The sequence below is a fragment of the Hylobates moloch genome, unplaced genomic scaffold (assembly GCF_009828535.3).
Source record: "Hylobates moloch isolate HMO894 unplaced genomic scaffold, HMol_V3 SCAFFOLD_13, whole genome shotgun sequence".
Taxonomy (NCBI): Eukaryota; Metazoa; Chordata; class Mammalia; order Primates; family Hylobatidae; genus Hylobates; species Hylobates moloch.
In genome coordinates, this window is record NW_026652288.1 from 25420931 (window position 1) to 25445719 (window position 24789).

At 40.1% G+C, this 24789-nt stretch overlaps 1 protein-coding gene across 3 annotated transcripts in view; it reads right to left on the minus strand.

Moving 5' to 3' along the window:
* Positions 1-90: 90 nt before the first annotated feature.
* ASXL2 (ASXL transcriptional regulator 2) overlaps positions 91-24789 on the minus strand; it is a 151905-nt gene continuing 127206 nt past the window's right edge. For all 3 annotated transcript variants that reach the window (XM_032172451.2, XM_058427096.1, XM_058427097.1), the window contains 2 exons: positions 21030-21747; positions 91-15682 (listed from right to left, as the gene is read on the minus strand). In XM_032172451.2, the coding sequence (XP_032028342.1) occupies positions 13229-15682; positions 21030-21747 (3172 nt within the window). In that variant the 3' untranslated portion in view covers positions 91-13228. The remainder of the gene's footprint in view (positions 15683-21029; positions 21748-24789) is intronic.

The window sequence follows — 24789 nt, forward strand, 5'->3', positions numbered from 1 at the left end:
AGAGACTTAGCAGATTTTAAAAAAATGTTTATTCTAATAAACCATTTTAAAATGGAACTTACCACATATTTTGAACTGAAAAGAAATGAAGCAACAGCATCTGAGAATTGGTGAGATGCTGTGAAAGCAGTACTTGGGGGAAAATTTATAGTACTAAGCACCTATATTAGAAAAGAAGGACGGCCTCAAATTAATAACATCAGCTTCCAAATTAAACACTGGACAAAGAAGAATTAAACCTAAAGTAAGCAAAATAAATGAAACACAATGAGTATCAGAGTGAAAATCAGTGGAATAGAAAACAGAAAACCAGTACAGAAAATCAGTGAATCCAAAGCTGGTTTAATATCCTGAAGTCAATCCATGTAATTCATCATAGTAGCAGACTGAAAAAGTAAACCATATCGTATCAATAGATGCAGAAAAAGCAGTTGACAAAATCCAACATCCCTTCCAGATTAAAAAAAACAGTAAAAAACTTAACACATAATAGAACAAAAACTTCCTCAGCCTGATAAAGGGCATCTAGGAAAAACCTACAGCTAACATCATACTTAACATGAAATACTAAATGCTTTCTCCATAAGATCAGAACAAGGATGCCCACTCTCTCCACATCTTTTCAACATAGTACTGGAGGTTATAGCCAGAGCAGTAAGGCAGAAGGAGAAAAGTTATCCAGAATAAAACTGTCTTTGGAGATGACACTATTATCTGTGTAGAAAATCCAATGGAATGTTCAAAGAAGCCAGTAAATCCAATATGTGAGTTTAGCGAGGTAGTAGGATACAAAATAAGTACAAGAATATAAATCGATTGTTTATAACAATTAACATTCAGAAAATAAGCGTTAAATTTTAAAATTGAAATTTAAAAAATTTTATAGTATCATTTAAAATATTAAAATGTAGGGTTAAATCTCACAAAAGATGTGTAAGACCTATTCACTGAAACCTATGACATTGCTTAGATAAATTAAAGCATATACAAATAGAAAGACGGATGGATTGAACAATATTGCTCAGATCTCAATTGTCCCCAATTGATGTACTGTGTAAAAATAATCCCAATCAAAATTACATTTTTGTAGCGACTGATAAGCTGCAAAGACTTAACATAGCCTAACCAATTTTGTAAATGAAGAACAAAGTTGGAGGACTAACGCTACCTAATTTTAAGATTTATTTATAAAGCTACGGTAATTAAGACAATGTGGTGATGGTTCAAAGATATACAAATACGGACGGTGAGGTGGCTCACATCTGTAATCCCAGCACTTTGGGAGGCCGAGGTGGGCGGATCACGAGTTCAGGAATTCAAGACTAGCCTGGCCAACATGGGGAAACCCCGTCTCTACTAAAAATACAAAAATTAGCCAGGCATGGTGGCGCGTGCCTGTAATCCATTATTTGGGAGGCTGAGGCAGGAGAATTGCTTGAACCGGGACCTGGGAGGTGGAGGTTGCAGTGAGCTGAGATCGCGCCACTGCACTCCAGCCTGGGTTACAGAGGGAGACTCCGTCTCAAAACAACAACAGCGATATACAAATATATCAGTGGACCAGAAGAGTCCAAAAATAGACACACACATATATACAAAACTGATTTTCAACAGAGATGTGGAAGTCATTCAGTGGAAAAATGTTAGTCTTTTAAAATGTGATAGAACAATTGGATATTAACATGCAAAGAACTTTGATCTATCTCTCTTACCATTGAACACTTCGTGAAAGAAGATATATGGATAGCAAATAAGCACGTGAAAAGATGTTCAGCAACGTGAGTCACCAAGGAGATACCACCACACTCCCGTTAAAGTGGCTAAAACACTGACCCCCATGTTGACGAGGAAATGGAAGGACTGGATCTCCCATACCGTTTGTGGGAATGTAAAATAGTACAACTTTGGAAAATAGTTTAGCTGTTTCCTAAAAAGTTAAGCATATACCTACCATATTATCCAGCCATTCTACTCTTAGGTATTTCACCAAGAGATATGAAAGCATATGTCCATACGAAACCTTGTGCAAAGCAGCTTTATTTGTAATGACGAAAGACTAGAAATAACTCGTGTCCATCAACAGATGAACTGTGGTATATCCATACACTATTACTCAGCAACACAAAGGAATGAACCATTCATACATGTGACAACACAGATGAATGTCACAGTAATTGATCTGAGTGAAAGAAGCCAGCCCCTCCAACCAATAAAAGAGCACATACTGTAGGATTCTATTTATATAAAATTTTAGAAAATGCAAACTTATAGTGACAGAGAGATCAATGGCTGCCTGCGATGGTGTGAGGGAGGGTCAGGAGAAACAGGACACTTTGGCAGGTGGTGGATATGTTATCATGATTGTGGTGGTGAAACATGGCAATATTTATCATATTGTACACTTTACGTACAGTTTGTTCAAAATCAATTATACTTTTTTGAAATGGAGTTTTGCTCTCGTCACCCAAGCTGGAGTGCAATGGCGTGATCTCAGCGCACTGCAACCTCCACCTCCCAGGTTCAAGTGATCCTCCTGCCTCAGCCTCCCAAGTAGCTGGGATCACAGCACCCACCACCACACCTGGCTAATTTTTTTGTACTTTTAGTAGAGACAGGGTTTCACCATGTTGGCCAGGCTGGTCTCAAACTCCTGACCTCAAGTAATCCACCCGCCTCAGCCTCCCAAGGTGCTGAGATTATAGGTGTGAGCCAACGTGCCCAGGCCAATATCAATTGCACTTTTAGCTGTTAAAAATTAAACCACAGAACACTTAGGAAAACAAAGGGGGTTAGATGTCTTTATAACTTTTGTGTGGGCTAGTGGGCTTTTTTATTGGAGACAAGGTCTTGCTGTGTCACCCAGGCTGGAGTACAGTGGCTCAGTGATAGCTCACTGTATCCTTGAATTCCTAGGCTGAAAAGATCTTCCTGCCTTAGCGCCCCAGATAGCTGGGACTATAGGTGTGCACCACCACGCCTGGATGATTTTTCATTTTTGTAGAGATGAGGTCTATGTTGCCTAGGCTAGTCTTGAACTCCTGGTCTCACACAATCCCCCCACCTTGTGGGTCAGATCCCACATTCTGGGTTCCTGGTTGTACTGGATGTTCTAGTTGGTTCCATTTTCAGCTGCAGCTTCTTAGGTCCAATGACACTTTTCCAAGTCACTGCAAAATGGTCTCTAAGAGCCTTGTTCCTTCGAAGACACATGGCTGGTTTTTACATCACTACGTTTCTCTAGACTTTTTCTTAACTCTGCTGGTTCTTTATTTCCTTAAACAAACTGCTTTTAATTTAGCCTTTTCAGATTGTTCAGAGAAGAAAATGTTTTCTCTATCCACTTGGTTTTCTTTAAAAAAAAAAAAAAAGTGGTAAAATACACCTAAAACTTATTAACAATTTTTAAAGCATACAGGTCTGCGGCATTAAGTACATTCACAATGTTGTGCATCCATCACCACTGTCCGTCTCCAGAACTTTTTCATCTTTCTCAATGGAAATTCTGCACTCATTAAACATTAACTCCCCAATCCTTCCTGCCTCCCCAGCCCCTGATAATCGCATTCTAGTGTCTCCAAGAATTTGGCTAGATACCTGATATAAATGGAATCATACAATGTTTGTCCTTTTGTCTATTTCACTTAGCATGCCTTCGAGGCTTATCCATGTTGTAGCATGACAGCATTTTTTTATAAGGCTAATATTCCATTGTGTATATACACACACACATTTTGTTTATCCATTCATCTGTCAATGAACATTTGAGTTGCTTCTACCTTATGACTGTGAACAATGCTAAAAACATTGACATACAAATGTGTTCAGGTCCCTGCTTCCACTTCTTTGAGGTGTATACCTAGAAATGGAATTGCTGGATCGCATAATTTTTTGAGTATGGTTTAACCACCATACTGTTATCCAAAATGGCTGTATTTAACATTTTCACCAGCAATGCACAAGGCCCTTTGTGCAATTCCAGTCTTTTGCCCATTTTTTGTTGAGTTCTTTATATATTTTCAACATTATCAGATAAATGACTTGCAAATATATATATCCTCCCATTCTGTGGGTTGCTTTTTCACTGTTGATAATGTCCTTTGAAGCACAATTTAAAAACCGTTTATCTATTTTTCTTTTGCTGTCCATGCTTTTGGCATAACATTCAAGAAATCATTGTCAAATCCAATTGTGAAACTCTGTTTTCTTCTAAGACTTTTATAATTTTCCCCGAGTTAATTTTTGTATATTGTGTAAGGGTCCAACTTCATTCTTTTGCATGTGGATAACACATTTTCCCAACACCACTTGTTGAAGACTGCCCCTTTCCCATTGACTGAGCTTGGCGCTCATGTTGAAAATCACTTGGCCATGTATGTGAGCAGTTATTTCTGGGTTATTGTATTCCATTGGTTTATGTCTGTCTTTATGCCAGGACCACACCTTTGTGATTACTGCAGCTTTGTAGTATGGGTTTCCTTTTCATTTCTGAAAGATACACACTGTCTGGTTCATGTTGAATTTTTAAACCCCCTTTGTTTTCTGACAAGATTAGCACTCTCTCTAATACCAACTTTAGTTAGGACCCAGGGACAGCTGTGCACAGAGGACTAGATAACAAGCAGGTAAGCCATTCCACATGGTGTCTGCTTTCTTTGGAAAAGAAAAGGCACAGTCGCTAGAGTAAAACCGTATGCCTTTATTCAACATAGAATGAGTCAGTAAAATACGGTTTGTCTATGTGCAGAAACATACATTCAACTTCGAAGAAGGTAGTTTTTATACGACCAATGAAAGAACAGCCTAAAAGTGAGAGGAAAAAAGACAATAGTGAGGAGCTAAAAGGCAGAGTTTATTTGTCAAAGTGCTAAGGCCTATGCGCACAAAGATTTTAAGTGAATAAGAATTACATAGGGTCATTTCTTCCATTCCGACTTCTCTTAGTGCTGGTGAAGGGTGCGATGCAGTCATAGAAGACAGGTTTTTTTTTTTTAAAAAAAAATAGGTCAAAGCACTTAGACAGCTAGGTTTTTTCTTTTTTTTTCAAATTTCTAGAGTTTCATCTGTTATGTTCTCTAGATCTTTCATGGATTCTAGAAATTTTGTGAATTCTCTGAGAACAAACTTGCTCTTTAATCAGTACTTTATTATTAGAGAATAAATTAAGATGTTTGTCCCAACCTAGAATCTGTCTCCTTATCTAACAAAAGGGTAATCAAATCCAAGACTCCGGAAGCATCTGATTAACTTAAAATGTGTGCAAAGTGATTATATGTAGGTTAAGCTGGGGTCACTACTAAAGAAGTCTCCAAACTACTGAAACTCGCCTGAAAATCTAAAATGAAAAGAACTACTGACTTAGGGTCAAAGCCCAACTCTATTGTAATTTCCAAGCTCTAGGTATCTGAAGATATTAGATTCTGTTTTTTAAAAGAATGTAAAATTTTATGTACGATACTTTCCATAGGAAAGACATAAGCTTTGTGTAAAATAGTTCTAAAGTATCTTCAGATATTTTGGTAACATTTAATGCACTGCTTTCTATTGGGCTAATTTGAATCTTAAATATTTAAATATTTTGAGAATCCCTGATTAAACTTAACAAAAGTATTGACTCAAGTTGGTCTAATATAGTGTTTAGGAAGCCAAGTTCCATTTCACTTAACAGATGGAGGTGCACAGCCCTAAATCCTGATTAGTGGCAAAAGCCACCATAGTTCAATAGAAAACTATTCCTTATCCCACAGAATGTCTCAAATCAAACTCCAGGTTACACTCATGGCAATTCAACATTACATTAAGTGAATCTAAAATCTTAAAAAGAAATCTTTCAAAAATGGAAGAAGCTACTTAATTCAAAGTTTACTTAAATCCATTTAAAACCAAATTCCAGGTTATCTTTCTTCTCCCTAAGGCATCCTCTAGGTTTTACAATTAAGAAGAAAATCAGGATTCTTAAAAATTCCCTTTAGGTTCTTTCGGGTTTGAAGAAGCACGAAAAGCGAGGTTGAAGTTACTCTTCAGGAAAACCCACTATTTAGCCACAGCCCATCTCCAAGTTGATCATTTCTGGCTCTTTTCCTGGTTTCGCTTTTCCTTCCTGTTACAAGATCTCCTTCCAGGGAATCCCCTTTTAGGTTAAGGCAGAAAGTTACATGGAAGTACAGAGTCTATACAGTCTCTATGAAAAACAAAAACAAAAACAACCCAATCTATTGTTAAAGGTTCCCAAGTATTAGGAAAACTGAGGACACTCATCCTCCTGGTTCCTGGACAGAGTTGAGACTACATTACATAGTGGAATACACCAAATTCTTCTTTGAAAAGCGCTGGAGTCCTGCTGAAGCCCTTTTTAATTCAAGTTGTGACTTAAGAAAAAAAAGGAGCAGCCACTTCTACGTTAGAATAGAAAAGGACACGAAAGTAATTTTATCCATTATGGAGAAAAACTGGGATGCAACAATTCCAAATGAAGAGATACAGTTACTTATCATCTATAAGATGGAAATCATGTTTTAAGAAAAATTCCCTTTAGCTTCTTTAGGTTTGAACAGTGACAGGAAAGCTGCATTATTTACTCAACTGTATTTGAAAGGGTTAGTTTAACAAAACGCTAACTTACTGACCTAAATTAACTACTGACAGAGATTGCTGTTGGTCTGCTTCTAATTTAGATGTTAGAGATTTCTTGAAATTTCTACAGACAACTTTAGCTATTCCAACAACAGTTCTCAAAAAAGGTGCATTTTATTAATATGGCTCCTCATTTCCACACTTTTTTCATCTAGGGACCTTCTTTCTTCATGTATTTGCCACTACTGTGTCCAGTGTCTCAAACACTTCCATTTCGTAACTCATTTAAATTTTCAACACATTTTGGGAAAAAGGTAGTATTACTCCTTGAGCCTAGAACTAGAAACATGCTGTATAGTCACTACTTTAGGAAAACCTTTCTGCAACTTACATGACTATTTTTGTTTACCTTTGCATAACCAGCACTTTAGTGCTTAGTGCACAGTAGGTGCTCTATAAATACTTGAATTAGTAAATAACATGATTTGTACATAAAAAGTTAAGACTTCTAAAGACCAGCTGAGGTCAGTCTCAGAAGCAAGGAACACGGGTTTCTGACTCTGTGAAGTAAATAAAGGATAGCTGGGGGTCCAGGTTGAAGCTGTCTTGTCTTCTGGTATGTTGCTCTTTCTCCCTCAGCTGCAGACCAACTCTACTTGCAGGCACCATGTCATCACCTGAATATAAATTTATCTTCCCACGAGATAGGAGACCCATCTAAATAATGATAAATATGTACCAGAAATGGGGAGTCAATCTTTGTAAACGGTCATTATGGATTAGTTTGTACACATTTAAATATTTTACCTTCATTCTTATTATATATGGAAATTATGAAGATGCTGATGTCCCCTGAGACTTAAGAAGTTTCCTTTAGAAATAGCACATTTTCGGCCGGGCGCGGTGGCTCACGCTTGTAATCCCAGCACTTTGGGAGGCCGAGGCGGGCGGATCACGAGGTCAGGAGGTCGAGACCACGGTGAAACCCCGTCTCTACTAAAAACACACACAAAAAAAATTAGCCGGGCGTGGTGGCGGGCGCCTGTAGTCCCAGCTGCTCAGAGAGGCTGAGGCAGGAGAATGGCGTGAACCCGGGAGGCGGAGCTTGCAGTGAGCCGAGATTGCGCCACTGCACTCCAGCCTGGGCAACAGAGCGAGACTCCGTCTCCAAAAAGAAATAGCACATTTTCAGCTAAGATCTAGACTGCTGTTCTCTTGGAAGGCTGAATTATCTCCAACATCTTGGGATAACCCAGATATTTGACATTCCAGTATTTGAAAAATAAAAACTGTCTTTTAAAAAGCCAATGTAAAGAAAAAAAAAAGCCAGTGTATCCTTACATTAACTTCCAAAATATATTTTTTCTTTTCAGTGAAAATAACCACAGCTGGGCAATTATGGGAACTAGTGAACTACAATAAAAAGTCAGTTTTATGGGTCATCAAGATACATTGTCAAAAATCTGACCTTAACAATTTTTCTTTTAGGTCATCAATGATTCGATATATTATTCACTTGTTAAAAAATGGGCTATATATTTTTCTTTATAAAGACGATGTAGGCACCAGTTTGCTATCATATCCTAAAATCAAGTATTTACTTTGCAGCCACAAAAAGAGTTCTCGTGGATTAGACAGCAATCTCGGTATGGGCATATAGACAACCTTTCCTACCAACTGGCTCAGACCTCATTTCCATAGCTACCCTTCCTGACCCAGGGGAGTTCAAAATTCAAGTGTCAAATGCTGAAATAGAACCTAATCAAGGCACAGGTGTTCCTCTTCACACTATTCTCCTTGCTCTTTGACCTCTCCAGATTAGACAAGCAGGAAGGACATGACTGGCTATGAAACTCACTTCTGACAGAACTGGGAAACAGAAAAAAAATTTTTTTCTATCATCTTCAAGAAACTATTTCTTCACAGTCCCCTAAGGCCTGGAAAGTGGTGGCAGTAAATGTCAACCACTGTGGAGAAAGGAAAACTATTTTTTCCCCCGAGATATTTCCTTACCATTCTTTGATTTAGGAGCAAACAATGGGCACATTAATTAAGCTGCACCGCATTTCTTCATTTTTCCAGTAATGTTAGGGGGTTAGGAGACAAAACAGATTAAGGGAGAAAACATGGAGACAGACAGATAAGGAAAATTTAATCAGTTTTACTTAAATTCCAAAAGAAATACACTACCCTGATTTATCACCAAGTTCCTCATTTTACTCTCTTCCATACAATCTGTGGTAACCATCCCATAGTAGTATAAGGCAGTAACTGAGGACCCTTACCCATGCCACTCTCAGATGTACGTCAAACCTCAAGATTCACCAAAAAACTCCAAGGTTTTTATTTTCACTTTTAATGATCTTTTACTTAATAATAAAATGAAAAATAAGAATATAGGAATACATACAATCTATATACATATATTTATTGCAAATACTTAAAATTCTTATGTAAAATGATTTTCTATATTTGTGAAAAAATATGACTTTTTAAATGGTGTTGACACCAACTTCTCTGTACATACCCTCAATTCCAATGTTAACAATTCCTTTAAAAAGGCAAAAGACACAAAAGTTTAGCATTTACCAAACCAGTCTGTACAAACCTTATAGCCAGAAGGGAAAAAAATAGCTTGTGGTAAATAAGTCAATTTTCTTTTAAAATAAAAAATAAACCCCAAAACTATTCCCCTTATTGCATTTTTCTGAAATAATCTGAGTGTCTTTAGAGTAACTTCCTTTGAAATAATTTGTGCCTTAACAGTGAGGTCCTACATCAAACATACCATATATGAGAAATTCAAAGTCTTCCACTGTCACTTTTTACAGATATTAAAATATATATTACTTAAAATATATTACTGGAAAGCTATTTTTAAAATTGATCTTCAATAGTTGTATCAAATGTAAAGCATTAAAAAAAATAAAGTAACCAAGAATCTACGAAGCTATTGCTTCAACTTTAGGAAATGTTTTACCTACTGTTCTCTTTCAATAGGTTTGTAGGTATTGAAACATGGTAGGAAAGGCCCCTGCCTATCACCATGTTTCTCAAAGTCTCTTTGGACTATTCTATAAATTGAGCTGAAAACTACCCTTGGCCAAGTTACTTAGCACACTGTTGTAATGAGATGGGGAGACTTTTCCCTCCTTGCTATGATGTGAAACCTCTAGGTCAGAGAAAACACTCTGGCACTGCTCACTGATAGTGAATTCTAGAAATAAATAGCAGTGTAATGACCAGACAAGTCTCCCCACTCCTCACCCCGATTATAGCAAATCACTTCACCAGAGAGTTATTTATGGCTCTCTAAGGTGGAGAAAGGCAATAATAAGCAACAGAATGTTAACTGTCAGGTCATTAATATGTATGACTTTGCACCTTCACCTGGAAGGCAATGAGGTCTTCCTTTGGCTATTTAAATCTGAGATAAGCTCTAAAACATGTACATCTGTATGCTTTCACAGCCCAATAAGTATACTCTCTCCACCCCAAGTTTCCCATTTGCCAGCTCTTATTCTTAGAAATGTTACAAGAAATACCACAGATAGCTTCAGTATCTTGAGCATAGGGGTTATGGAACAGAAGTAGGACAAACAACTCCAGGCTATTTGGCTTTACTTTCTGTTTAATAGGATGGAGAATTCTAATTCTCCAAAATTATTTAAGATTCAGGGAGACTTCTTTACCAGACAACTTAGAATCTTCATAAACAAGACTGAGGCTATATTATTGATGCTATCTCCTGGGGTGACCTGCAGTACAGGACATCTGAAGGCTGGATAAGGGTGCACGGGAGGCATATGCATCAGGCATAATGCCTGACTAGTCACTGGAAATAATGCCAGGTCATACCCTAAGAATAAGCTCAGCATTTATTAAAACTTTTCAGATTGGGCTGAAAGGTAAAACAACTCAAAAAACTAAGGTAAAGATTGCTTTAAAGGTGCTGCTGGAGTACCATACTAATAAAGGTTTTATTTCTACTGCTCATTTTCTAAAAGGCCAGATTTTAATGTGTTTTTTTTTTTTAATTTTTCTGTTCAGCTTTTAAGATGAATGGCTTTCTACTTGAAACCTCTGTGTTGAAACAAACTGATAAATAGACTGGTATTCAAGTTACTACCCAACTAAGATAATTTAACTGTTCTCTCGTCTGGTCAAGATTGAGGCAGTGTATCTAGTTGGCAATATCTGTTTTAGGAGTATTCCTAAATGCAAATATTTAGCTGAGTATTATTTGTTAAGATAATCAGCAATGTTTAGGACCTATCTATAAGAGCCTGGGTCAAGATGAAGAGGCACAATATGGTTTGCTCTCTAAACGGACTTAAAAATCTCTGATACCTTTCCTCCTTTCCTAGTTATAGTCTGTTCATCCTTAAGTTAAGGGAAGCACAGAGGAAAACCTTTCTGACAGGAAAAGGGTAAAGCAGAAAAATCACTTTCATCAATCCAAATTGGTAACTGACATTTAGCATGGAGTCAATTCCAAAACTCTCAACCTCTTCCAGCACGCAGACCAGCCCTCGGCCCTGGCACTAAGGTGGAGTGAAGGGGTAGGGCAGGGAGAGTTCTATTCAGCAACAGGTCTCTTTAAACCCTTCTTGGATTGCCCAACGTATTGAATGTTTGGGAGCACCATTATTTCTGTTTTCTACTGGTTCTTGGCTTGAAAATATACTCCTTATCCCCAATCCTTGTAGCCTTCTTATCTCTTAGCTGTGTGTGTGCTGGAAGAAAGGGGGAAAGATGGACAGACATATTGTTCTGGCTGAAGCTGGAACACAGATATTAATCCTATATTGGCCTTGGGCCACAAAAAAGCCAGAAGTGAAAAGTGAAAAACAGTGAAGCGCGTTTCTTATGGAGCGGAGCAGGGGCTGTGGGAAAGCATCAAAGAGTGTGTGATGTGGGGGTGGGGTGGGCAGTGGTGGGTAGTAGAATGGGGGCAAAACAGAGATCATTATTGCCCATTTTCTCCTAATCTGGAATGTGACTTAACAAGTTTAAACTGTTCTGCATTTTGTAAACATCACATCCTGAATATGAAGGACAAATACAACTGTACTATGTTGCATTAACATTTGTACTTTACATATTCCAAATTAGGAGACTTGAAATCAATATGCAAATGATGCAAATTGACACTCCCCCATTTAATACAAAATTCTGTTAAACTGCAGATTTTAATGTTCCTTAACCATGACCTAAATATTATGTACTCACAAATTCTTCAGTCACTACAGAAGGATTTAAAAACAAAAAAGGAAACAAGAAAGAAAAAGAAACAAAAACAAGCAACCAAAAAACCTTTAGGGCTCATTTTCCTTCCTTTCCCGATGTTCCCTTAGCCATTCACTGAGGCCCCTTTCCATTAGAAATTTCTAGTGCTCAGACAACAGTAATCCAAACAAGGGCTATATTTTCTAAAACAGGAAAAGTGTCTTGTATTGTGTATGTGTGTGCACATACTCGTATGTGTATAGTAAGATATAAGATGATGTCATCCTGTTCAGATGCCTGGGAGGTCAAAAGAGGTTGAACAGAAGGAACAAATGTGGCATTGGTGAGCTTTTCTACCTGCAACAACAGCTGACTATCTAGCACTAGGTTAACAGGTTGGGAGAGAAGAGGAAAAGAGAGGCGACCTTGTTCTAGTGTCAAAATTGTTTTCCAAAGTTCCTTACGTTCAATTTAACAGTTTCTGTGGTTTCACTCCCCTTGCTCAGCAAGATGTAGCTCAAATCACCCAATCACTAACAGTTTCCTGTTCATTTTATATGAGTATTTCAAAATTGTTAGTTACCACGAATGACTAAGTGTGGGGATAAGGTATTTTTGCTGGAATTGTTGCACTGCACAGCCTGTAACAACACAGGGGGTCCCAGAGAGGCACTCCTTTCACGGACTACATTCACCGTCTCAGGGCAGGGGGTGGGATTAGGGAACAGCAGGGATCCACAAATTCCAAGCAGATTGCTTGGCAACAGTACTAGTAACTAGTACAGTAGAAGCCAAGAACCAAGTCAGGGCTTTCAGAGTCTGAAACACTACCTGTGAAATGAATTCCTTACCAAAAATTTCAATTTAATAAGATTCCACCTAAGGTAAAGGGACTGAGTAAAACCCTGAATCCAAGTCCTGCAAAGGCTGAATAATCTATGAATAACCTGCGGCCAGACTGTCCAGACAAAATCAGTGTGAATGGTCATTTCTTTAGACCATTCCTTCACTTTCCTTTTCCTAGCTTCCTAGGAAATGTCAGAAGGGAGACAGCTTCCTTTTACCATGCTGGCATTAAACTTTTCTCAGTCACAAGTAGTAGAACATAAATCTGAATTCAAAGTAATACATTATTACCTAAACACTTGGAAAAATAATGTTAAACAAAATGTGACATATTTACATGATTTTGTAAGTGCAAACTTGTCACAAATTCACAAAGTCTTGCTTGACTTAGACTTACTATACAAGGTGCTCTTCCTCTAAAATGTAAAAAATCTGTACTTTGTATTCCTGATTAAGTAACATTTGTCTCTGAAGACAACTGAAACCTACTTGTTTATTTCTGTGATTCCAAAAGGACACAAAAAACCCAACTGGTCAACCCTTCCCTTCCCCCTCCTTTACAGTGTATCTCTTTCTAGTCTCATTACCGAACGACAAGGCAGGAGACACACAGTTTGGAGGGGCCAATGCAATCATCATGGCAGAAAGCGCCACAGCCTTTGCACATGATCATGGCTTTTAAGCGGCAGTAACATTTCGAAGGCGTGCCCTCTATGCTGTTCTCTTCAGGGAAGGCCTGAACAGGAATGGTCTGGCCATGGCTGCTGGGATTCATAGCTTGGCTAGCAGGGATGGTAGTGACAGTCACTGAAAATGACATGACATCACCTACATTGCTAGATACCTGGCTACCTGGTATAGCAGAGTTATGGTCCATTTCAGATGAGGTGGAGACATTGATCATGCCTCTGTAGCTTGGCCCTATCTGGGTGGGGCTTCCATACAACTTCGGGGTTTGCAGGGGTGGAAGGAGTAGGGGCTGGTGGGTGGGGCTGTCTGCAGGCAGAGGAAGAACAGTAGAATTGAAAAGCTCGGGGCTGCTACGGATTGTCTTACCTCTCACTGCATGAGCCATCTGCTTCTGTGCTGCCTGAATTAAATCTCTGGCTAGGGTCTTTTCATCAAATGTTTGGCCTCTAGTGAACAGGTAATTCTCCTTACTTAAAGTGGTTTGCTCACTCACTGGTATCTCAGCCTTCACATTCTTGCTAGCTAAGCAATCATTGGTAGACAGAGTTTCCCTGCTGTGGGGTCCTGAACTTGTGTCACCCTTGCCAGCACTCTGGGAAACCTGGGGCTCCTCTTTCACCATGACAGATTCCTGCTCATCACCAGTACTTTCCTCATCAGTGTCATCTTCTTTGCTGCTGCTACTCTCTCCTGTTGCATTTTTACAGTCTGTATATCCCATTTTCAAGGCTTCAGTGGGGCTGCTTAGACAAAAACGGTCTTCAGGGTTTAAAGAATGGGTCCTCCTAAAGCTCTCTGAGCCCCGGCCGTAGGTAGAAATATTCAGTAAGTAGTGCCCTGCCATTGCAGGTTTGGATGTCCTTCTGCCAGCAAAACCCAGCATGAACCTCTGGCTTGTGGAGATGTCTTCCAGCTGGAAACCTGAGTGAGCGAAGTTGAACTGCGAGGGCGGCACAACTGAGAGAAGATTCTGCCTCCGAACCCTCTGAATGAGAGTCTGAAGGATCTGATCTTGGGTTGCTTTACTTAGTCCTTCTTGGTATTGGTGTGTGTCAACACTGGAGTCCCTCAGCTCCTTAGCTGAAAAGAGCTGAAGGGGCCTTGGAACCTGGGGGAGCTGCTTACTTTGCAAGGTTTTGCCCAGCTGCTGCTGTGTAGCTGGATGGGACTGTCTCTCATTAACTTCCTCTCTGGTGCTATTTTCTGTTGTGTTGGTACCTATGAGCACTCCCATCCCCCTTTCCTCTTTTGTAGTCAGTGGAACCGTTTTCATTTCAACTTTGGTGAGAGGTTTAGGCAGAATTTGCTCCATGGGAACATCTTTGCCTTGAAGCAGCTGAGTCACTAAAGGATTATTAGCAGGGATACTAGAGGTTGGTCTTAAAGTGGGTCCATTCATGTTTAAAGAAGTTCCTGGGGTTTTAAGGCTAGAAGCTGAAGCTGCTGGCAAAATGCTCGAGGGTGGAGCTGATCCAGCAGGTGCTGTAGTTGCACTGACCTGGGGTACAGGAAGCTTTTCTAAAGTGGCTGTGGTCAATAAAGATGTTAAAGGGGAGGGAGTTACAGCCACTGGCACACTAGCATCTGTCTTTGATGAGGCTGAAAGGTTAGGTATATTCTTACTAGGACCTGCTTTGAGCTCAACTGTGCCATCAGCTGCAAAATGAACAGGTGAGGCACCTGAGATTAGAGCAGGACCTGTTGGAGAAGGTGCTTTCTCCTGTCTGCAACTACTGGGCCCTTGTGGATGGCTGAGAGAGGCCACTGTGGCTGTTGCTCTGGTGGGGTTCAGTTTTTCATTATCCAATTTCTCTATGTGGGCTGGTGATGGGACACTTGTGCATGCTCCACTGATGGCAGGTGTTGGAGGCACTGGGGGGGTTTGCTGTAGTTGTGCTCCAGAGACACTATGAGGCTGTGCCTGTCCTGGGGTGGTCTTGGTCTCAGACTGGGGCTGAGTCTCTGGACCACAGGGTAAAAGCTCTCTCGTACCTCCCCTGCTTCCAGTTCCTGCCAGTTCCAGTGTGGGGCCCTTTCCAGTTTCACTGACTCTGTCTGAGCCTGGACTGCCTCCTCTAGCAGTCTGCCCTTCACCACCCTCTCCTGGACCTTGTCCACCCCCTGGGCCAGGTCCTGGAATGGTCCCTCCAACTGAGGCGGCTGCAGCAGCTGCGGCGGCAGCGGCGGCTGCTGCCCTCTGTGCTTTGACCAGTTGGGCTTTTGCTTTGATGTCTGCAAGAGTTCTGGCTCCTGTTCTGTTAGGACTAGTGATGGAGACTGGAAAACGAGCCCTGGGAGAGACCTGCGATGGATGAAACGGCATGGGGGAGATTCTGGAGACCGGGATCTGAAAGAAGTAGAGGGGAAAAAAACAACAGAGCTTAGTTTTCATTTGTAAGAATAACAAAACTTCATTAGCCCTCACATTTTAAAAACAGATGAACACTACAGCACCTGTGACAAACATGGGTAGTCTAAGGCCGAGAGGCCAAACCTTGGAGACAGCAACACTAGTTTGTCTCTAGGGTCCTTACATCCGCTTTTTCTACTGATGCCAAAGACGACTGCTTCCACTCTCACCCCAAATCCCCACACCTCTTTTCCTATCTCAACTCCCTCCTAAGGTCACTATTCCAAGTGCTTATTATGATACAAAGCTTTCTATGGTATTTGCATTTTTAAAAAGTGTATTTATGTTTGAGAAAGAAGAGAAAAGCAAGCAAGCCAGCCACCCATATCACTACTGTCTTTTAGTTCTTAGCTTTACTACCAAGGTCCAGGGGGAAATACTTGCTCTTCTCTGTTCTACACACACACACACACACACACACACACACACACACACACACACACACACACACACACACACACACACACACACACACACACACACACACACGGGCTGGATTATCTCAAATTACACAGGCTTCTAGATAGCACTGGAAGGAAGACAATGTGTGATCTATAGGAGCCCCACCATGCCCATACACATAAAGGAGTATGTACATAATGTTTGCCAGCCGTTCTCATCTCTGGCTGGTATTATATTTACTTGTGGAACTTTTAAAATATATATGCTCTGGGTCCTATCCCAAAAAATTACAAATCAGAACCCCCAAGACCCTAGGAATTTTTTTTTTTTTTTTAGATAGGGTCTTGCTCTGTCTTCCAGGCTGGAGTGCAGTGGTGTGATCTCAGCTCACTGCAACCTCAGTTCCTGGGTTCAAGTGATTCTTGTGCCTCTGCCACCCGAGTAGCTGGGATTACAGGTGTGGGCCACCACGTCTGGCTAACTTTTGTATTTTTAGTAGAGATAGGGTTTCACCATGTTGGCCAGGCTAGTCTTGAACTCCTGACCTAATGTGATACACCTGCCTCGGCCTCCCAAAGTGCTGGGATTACAGGCATGCGCCACTGCACCCAGCCTGAAAAAGCCTGGCCAACACGGTGACTCCAGAGGGAGCCTCCAGCTCAAAAAAAAAAAAGTTTCTAAAAAGCTACTTGTGAGATTCTGATGTCTATCAGGATTGAAACCACTGATTTTCATCTTTTTTTTTTTTTTGAGACAGAGTCTCACTCTGTCACCCAGGCTGGAGTGCAGTGGCACAATCTCAGCTCACTGCAACCTCTGCCTCCTGGGTTCAAGTGATTCTTGTGGCTCAGCCTCCCGAGTAGCTGGGATTACAGGCACCTGCCACCAGGCCCAGCTAATTTTTTTGTATTTTTAGTAGAGATGGGGTTTCACCATGTTGGCCAGGATGGTCTCGAACTCCTGACTTCAAGTGATCCACCTACCTCAGCCTCCCAAAGTGCTGGGATTACAGGCGTGAGCCACCACACCTGGCTGAAACCAATGATTTTCATACCATAAAATCATCATGTCTGAAACAAATCTGCCTTCTGTCCTGAACAATACTTTGAAAGCTATTAGTTACTAATAATGCAACAAGATGTGGACTCTTCTAATAACTGGTTGAGTTTAAAGGAGCAAATAACTGTTAAGACGTTCTAAAGCATTTAATTAAAAAAAAACCCACTAAACCCTAAGAAAATGCATGCCATTTTTCTTAATGTTCTTAAATTAAGAATAATAAAGTCACTAAACATTTTTCATTATTTGCAATACTCATTTCTCAAAAGGTCAGTAGTCCTCAAAAATTGATTCTCTATAATTCCGAAGTTAGAGCCATGGGACTTCATAACAGGTATCACAGAGTATGTATTTTACATCAGGAAATCTACTTAATCTCTCTAAGAGCTAAATCTATTTCACATCCAATTCGAACAAGCCTAGATAGTATATTTACTCAGCACATAGTATTTTAGAGGCTGCCTACAGTAAGAAAGAAGCAGTTATTGTCCCTTATTTATATCATACGAAAGAAACTGCAGGGGAAAAAAAATGAAAAAAAAAAAGATAAAACTAAAAAAGTAAATACAAGAAAGGTGTTTAGGGGAATTTATATAGGGACAAACAACTTTACATAAGAATACTCATGAGAGTAACACTATACCTAGCATAATACATGGTATCTATCATAATAACACAATCATTAATAACATGTTGAAATCAAATAAGAACAACCATTATAAGTGGTTAAAATGAAAGGTTTCGATATCTAAAAATAAGTTTCAGTTACTTATGTAAATAGCCCTATTACCTGATTATGCAAAATAAATCATATTTCTTTTTAAGTGCAAAACCACTCCAAGTTGTCCAGGCACTGATAACAATTTAATTTACTGAGAAGCCCTACCCTGGGAGAGCAGAGAGATTCAATCCTTTTGTTTTTAAGTGTACAGTCATCCCTTGGTATCCACGGGGGACTGGTTCTAGGACCCCGGAGGATATAAAAATCTGAGGATGCTCAAGTCCTTTATGTAAAATGGCACAGTATTTGCAGATAACCTCCACATATCTTCCCATATATTTTAAGTCATCTCTAGATTATTTATAACACCTAACATAATGTAAATGCTATATAAATTGTTACACTTATTCTTAATTTGTATTTAATTTTCTTTTCCAAATATTGCGATAGGTGGTTGGTTGCAAGTATTGCATTAACCTTGAGGATGCGGAACTTGCTGATACAGAGGGCTGACTGTATATGGAATGTATGTGCATGTGTGTATATATAATTTTTATATACATTTGTATGTATATAAAAGTTGTAACTAAGTTATGACATTTATACTACATTGCAAATTTTGTTTTCTACTACTACACTGTGAATTTTGTTTTCTACTTAAATTTTGTTTAAAAGGTTTTGTTCTGTTATAAATTACATTAAGCTTTATCTAAGAAAGCAGTATTTGAGATAGGGTCCAAGAGAAGAGAGTTACTAAAGACACTTCTGGAGAAGTCTTTTTTGAAGGAGATGAAGAGGGAGAAGAAAGGAAAAGAATTGAAAAAAGTAAAATTATATTAACTTGGTCACAGTGGATTAAAGTTTCTGTGTAATCCCTCTGGACTAGCAGAAAGCAGACAGAATATGATGTAACCCAGCCTGTTTACAGGTGAGGAAATAGAAATGATGGGTCTTAGCAACATTTATAGCAAAACCTAAACAGTTACTCAGCTCTCAGGTCTGGAGATAAGCTGTGAATGACATTAAAGTTTCTAATATTTTTATAAGAAAGAATAGAAAAAGTGATTATAACAAAAATCAGAATCTCTCGTAATGCATGTTAATGGTAGAAAAAAAAAATAAGAAAAAACCCCCATAGATTCTTAAGTGCTAAAATCACCAATCTTAAAGAGCAATGAATTGGCCAGGCTTGGTGGCTCACACCTATAACCCTAGCACTTTGGGAGGCCGAGGCGGGTGGATCTTGAGGTCAGGAGTTCAAGACCAGCCTGGCCAACATGGTGAAACCCCTTTACAAATACTTATTTTAATTATTTGTAAACATACGAAAACTAGCCGGGCGTCGTGGCTTGACGTCTGTAATCCCAGCTACTTGGGAGGCTGAGACAGGAGAATCCCTTGAATCCGGGAGGCGGAGGCTGCAGTGAGCCAAGATTGCATCACTGCACTCCAGCCTGGACGACAGAGCAAGACTCCATCTTGGGGGGCAAAAAACAAGCAATGAATAAAAAAGTAATAGGAAGTACAGACGGTGGCCCACGCCTGTAATCCCAGCACTGTGGGAGGCAGAGGAGGGCAGATGACTTGAGGTCAGGAGTTTGGGACCAGCCTGACCAACATGGTGAAACCCCATCTCTACTAAAAAATAAAATTACAAAAATTAGCCAGGTGTGGTGGTGCATGCCTGTAATCCCAGCTACTCAGGACGCTGAAGCAGGAGAATCGCTTGAATCTGGGAGGTGGAGATTGCAGTGAGCCAAGATTGTGCCACTGCACTCCAGTCTGGACAACAGAACGAGACTCCATTTGAAAAAAAAAAAAAAAAAAAAAATACAATGAGAATGGGTCAAGTTCTGGTAAGTGAATCTTTCCAAGGAATACTTCCTGACAGAACTAATTTTGGTTCACCTAAGTTAAATAAAAAGGGGGAAAAAAGTACTTTTACTAGGCTTATTTTTCCATTTATATCCTAATGAGTAATATTCAGTGCCTTGCCTCTTAAATTCCTTGGTAAGAAAAATAAACACTATTTATTAAATGAATGAACTGCAAGCTGATATTAAGCACAAGCCCAAGTATTAATAAACCTTTAAGATCAGAAGTAAAAATGTGTTTGGGTTTCAAAGGGCATTATATATTAAGACAGTCAAAGATACTACCTAGAAGAATTTGAAAGATTTGACATGCAGCAATACAAGGCTAACTGGAAGTTAATCACATGCTAAGCAGTAGAGCTTACCAAGACTATTCCATCTTACTAGTGTCCCTCAAGTAACCAGTAGTGACAGAAGACAGCTACACATATTTCCTCTAACAGGAGGGAGCTAAAGGTAGTTCCTGATTCACAGAACATCAAGTCAGTTATGGTAGCAAGGAAAGGGTAAAGTAAACTCAAATACCATGGCTCTTGGTACAAAGATAGGATCCTTTGATTACACCAATAGTCTCCTCATGCTTAGTCTCACATTTCTTATTTTGTCATATCAGACAATAATTTTCATGATGGTTATAAGATTTCCATAACTGTCTTAAGCTCAATAATGGTGGTTATTGTTATTACTTTCGCTTATAAAGGGGCCACATTTCCTGGAGGCATGCATTACAGACTACCTGTAAGGGAAATGAAGGAAGCCCAAGACTCTTCTACCCTGGGATTGTGATCAACTCTTCTCTGCAATATCTGCGCAAACCCTGGCCCAAAAAATCTAAGAGGTCCTGAGGAGACAGTAGGACAGCTGGCTGTCAATGTTCTATAGAGGCTGAGAATTATAACTAAGTTTTTGGAAGTCCATTTAAATTATATTTGGTCTAAGATTCTGAGATCAGGTGCCTCTGAGCTCGACTAGTGAGCACAGGGGTGGTTTACATTAGATGCCCAGGTACCTTCCTTATGCAAACATCAGTAAAGACCTGTATGTAGGACTGCAGTTCTAAATGCCCGTCTATCATTTTATTTGTGTAAGACCATAGTTACGTACTTATCAAATATATCCAACTGCTTCTGCATTAAGAACTACCACAATTTACTTGAGATTTAGTAGGTATGACCAAAAACATAGGGTTCAGACCATCTCTGCTTTTCAATTCTCTCCAGTCTCTTACCTTGAGAGGTGGTACTTTTCGCACCTGGACTCTGTCCCCTCTATTGAGAAAGGGCTGTGGTGAGACCTGAAATGGCTGCTGGTGCTGGCGATTCTCAGTGACACGTGGCCTCTTCTCCCAGCTCACAGGGGCCTCTTCTTGGGTGAGGGAAGACTTCCTCTTGAGGCTTTCTGGGCTCTGATCAACAAGAGTTGCTAGAGGTTCTTTCATAGTAGTCTCCTGTGGACCCGCTTCTGCTGTGGACTTCACTATTGGTTTTTCAACCCCAGGACTCTTGGGTTTGCTTGGCGATGTAACTAAAGATTCTTGGCTTTCACTTTTGTTATAATTAGAAGCTGTGGTGAGATGGTTCTTCTCAGATTCCTGCTCAGCAGAGGCGACTGGCTTCTGCTCCAAGAGATCCTCATCCTTTGGGCACTTGATGGGAAGAATGCTGCTAAGCTCATGTGTATTGAGAGCTGAGGAGAGCAGGGGCTCTGAAGATGTGGAGAAGTTCGGCTGCACTTCACCTTGGCTTTCACACTCTTCTTTTCTGCCTGGTGATGACATTTGCAATGCTTCTTCTTTACACTCCGACTGGGGGACTACTGGAACTATTCTGATAAGAGAGGCCTCTGACACAGGCATGGATTTTGGTTGTTCAGCTGGGGTTTTCTTTACTTTGGGATCGCTGGGAGAAGCTGTCAATTTCTTAGAATCTTCAAGGCTCAGGCCAGAACTAAAAAGGGGAAAAAAGAAATATTCCAGTTGAAAAATAGCCCATGTTGTTGAAAGCATTCATTAATAGAGATAATGGAAGATACCAATGCCTAGGAGAACCCCTGACATAGCAGGTATTCATGTATTATCTTCACTATTAGTAGTAGTGAAAGTTCTGGAGTCAGAGCGCCCGGATTCAAATTCTGGCTCTGATACCTACCGTCCATGTGATATTAAGTAAATGACTAGCCTTCTTTACTTCAGTTTCTTCAATTGTACACTAGGTTTAATTACTTCATAGTGTTGCTATGATAATTAAGTTAATCCATATAAAGTGCTTGCCTAACACATAATGAAAGCTCAGTAATAGTAGTTATTATTACTTTTGCTTATAAAGAGGCCACATTGTCTGGAGGCATGCATCATAGACTACCTGCAAGGGAACTGAAGGAAGCCCAAGACTCTTCCACCCTGGGATTGTGATCAACTCTTTTCTGCAATATCTGTGCAAACCCTGGCCCAAAAAATCTAAGAGGACCTAAGGAGACAGCTGGCTGTCAATGTTCTATAGAGGCTGAGAATTATAGCTGAGTTTTTGGAAAGCCCATTTAAATCCCACTTGGTTTAGCTCTACAATTCTGAGATCGAGTGTCTCTAAGCTATTCTGAGGGTATAATTCCATTGAGATATCCATAATGTGGAGTGGCTAAAAGCTAGGCTAATCTGTAAAGGTCATTAGTGACTCTTCTTAATGTTTTAGAATACTGTACAACATGTAAAATCAATGAGCCTTCTTTGGTGACTTCAAAGAGTCAGTACTGTGCTTCTGAGATGGACTGCATAGGGACAAAACTGGGCAATAATCAAAAACAGTCTTTCTGTAAAAGCTGACAAAAAGTAATCGTTGAAAATAGAAAGACCCACAAACTGTTGTAACGCTCTATCTGCTTAAGAAGGAGGGAATGGGCCAGGCACAGTGGCTCATGCCTGTAATCCCAGCACTTTGGGAGGTGGGCAGGTCGCTTGAGCACAGCAGTTTGAGACCAGCCTGTGCAACAGGGCAAAACCCCACTTCTACAAAAAATACAATAATTAGCTGGGTGTGGTGGCATGCACCTGGAGTCCCAGCTACTTGGGAGGCTGAGGTGGAAGGACTGCCTAAGCCCAAGAGATTAAGGCTACAGTGAACCGTGATTGTGCCACTGCACTCCAGCCTGGGGGACAGAGTGAGACCCTGTCTTTAAAAAAAAAAAAAAAAAAAAAAAGAGGAAAAAAAAGGAGGGAATGAACAAATATTTGTAGAATTACTGCTACCTGCAATAACAGTCTAAATGTACCAAACATCACTTCTATAGCTCAATGCTCATAACAAAAATATAGAAAAATCAGTTTATAGAACTCTTTTTTTTTTTCTTGAGACAAGGTCTTGCTTCGTCGCCCAGGCTGGAGTGCAATGGTGTAATCTTGGCCACTGCAACCCCCGCCTCCCAGGTTTAAACGATTCTCCCACCTGAGCCTGGGTCTACAGGCGCGCACCACTACACCCAGCTAATTTTTTGGTATTTTTTCTAGAGATGTGGTTTTGCCATGTTGCCCAAGTTGGTCTCGAATTCCTGGGCTCAAGTGATCTGCCCACCTTAGCCTCCCAAAGCACTGAGATTACAGGTGTGAGCCACCACACCTGGCCGCAGTTTATGGAACTCTTAATCTCAATAGGAATATTTCCTAAATGACCGTGAAGGAGATGGATAAATACCACTTGGAGACAAGGAAAAGGAGCACTTAGTTTTCAAGCTGTGGTTACGGGTCTCCTTAAGGGCTGCCACTGGTGTGCAGAAGGAAGGAAGGGAGACTAACAAGTAGAAGTCCAGGTGTTCAATCCTATTTCAAACAAAACATCTCCATTACCATCTATTTAAATGTCCCATTACAATTTCATTGTTGGATCTTTCGTTGGGGGGAAGAACTGATTTAGGCTACAGCCTCTTTTAAGCAGAATTTATATCTTGATTCAGCTATGTACATCTCCCAGAGTGCCTTTTACAGAGGAGACGCTGTTTAATTACAGGTTGGTTCTAATAGTCCACATTACAAAATTCCTAATATTCCTTAGTGATTCAGGATAGCTACATTTTGGGATAATTAACTACTATAAAAAGTGGACAGAACCTCAGTATTCTGGCCGGGAGTGGTGGCTCACACCTGTAATCCCAGCACTTTGGGAGGCCGAGGAGGGCAGATCACCTGAAGTCAGGAGTTCGAGACCAGCCTGGCCAACATGGTGAAACCCCAACTCCACTAAAAATACAAAATTTGCCAGGTGTGGTGGTACATGCCTGTAATCCCAGCTACTCGGGAGGGTGAGGCAGAATTGCTTGAAACCGGGAGGCGGAGGTTGCAGTGAGCCTGAGATTGCGCCACTGTACTAAAGCCTGGGCGACAAGAGTGAAACTCTGTCTCAAAAAAAAAAAAAAAACTTCAATATTTTTCTATCTTATAAAGTAACCAGAAGAAAAACCAATCTTTTCAAAGAAAGGGACTCTTAATTCAAGGTTTTTTTAAAAATGTATTTTTTTTTTTTTTTTTGAGATGGAATTTTGCTCTTTTTGCCCAGGCTGGAGTACAATGGTGCCATCTTGGCTCACCACAACCTCCGCCTCCCAAGTAGCTGGGATTACAGGCATGCGCCACTATGCCCAACTAATTTTGTATTTTTTTAGTACAGACGGGGTTTCACCATGTTGGTCAGGCTGGTCTTGAACTCCTGACCTCAGGAGTTCGCCTCGGCCTCCCAAAGTGCTGGGATTATAGGCGTGAACCACCGTGCCCAGCTAAAAAATTTATTTTTAAAGAAGCCATTTCACCTACAATGACAGTTTTAAGGGTAAAGTATGATGAGTAATCTAATTCTGTGAACCCGTGATTCATAATAAGAAAAAAACTTCTTCCTAAAGAAGAATCAGTGAGACAAAAAAACAAAGCAAAACAAAACAGAAGGAAACTGGGGCCTAGATTTTCTGTGAGGGTAATGAGATAAAGCACTACATGACATATATGTAGG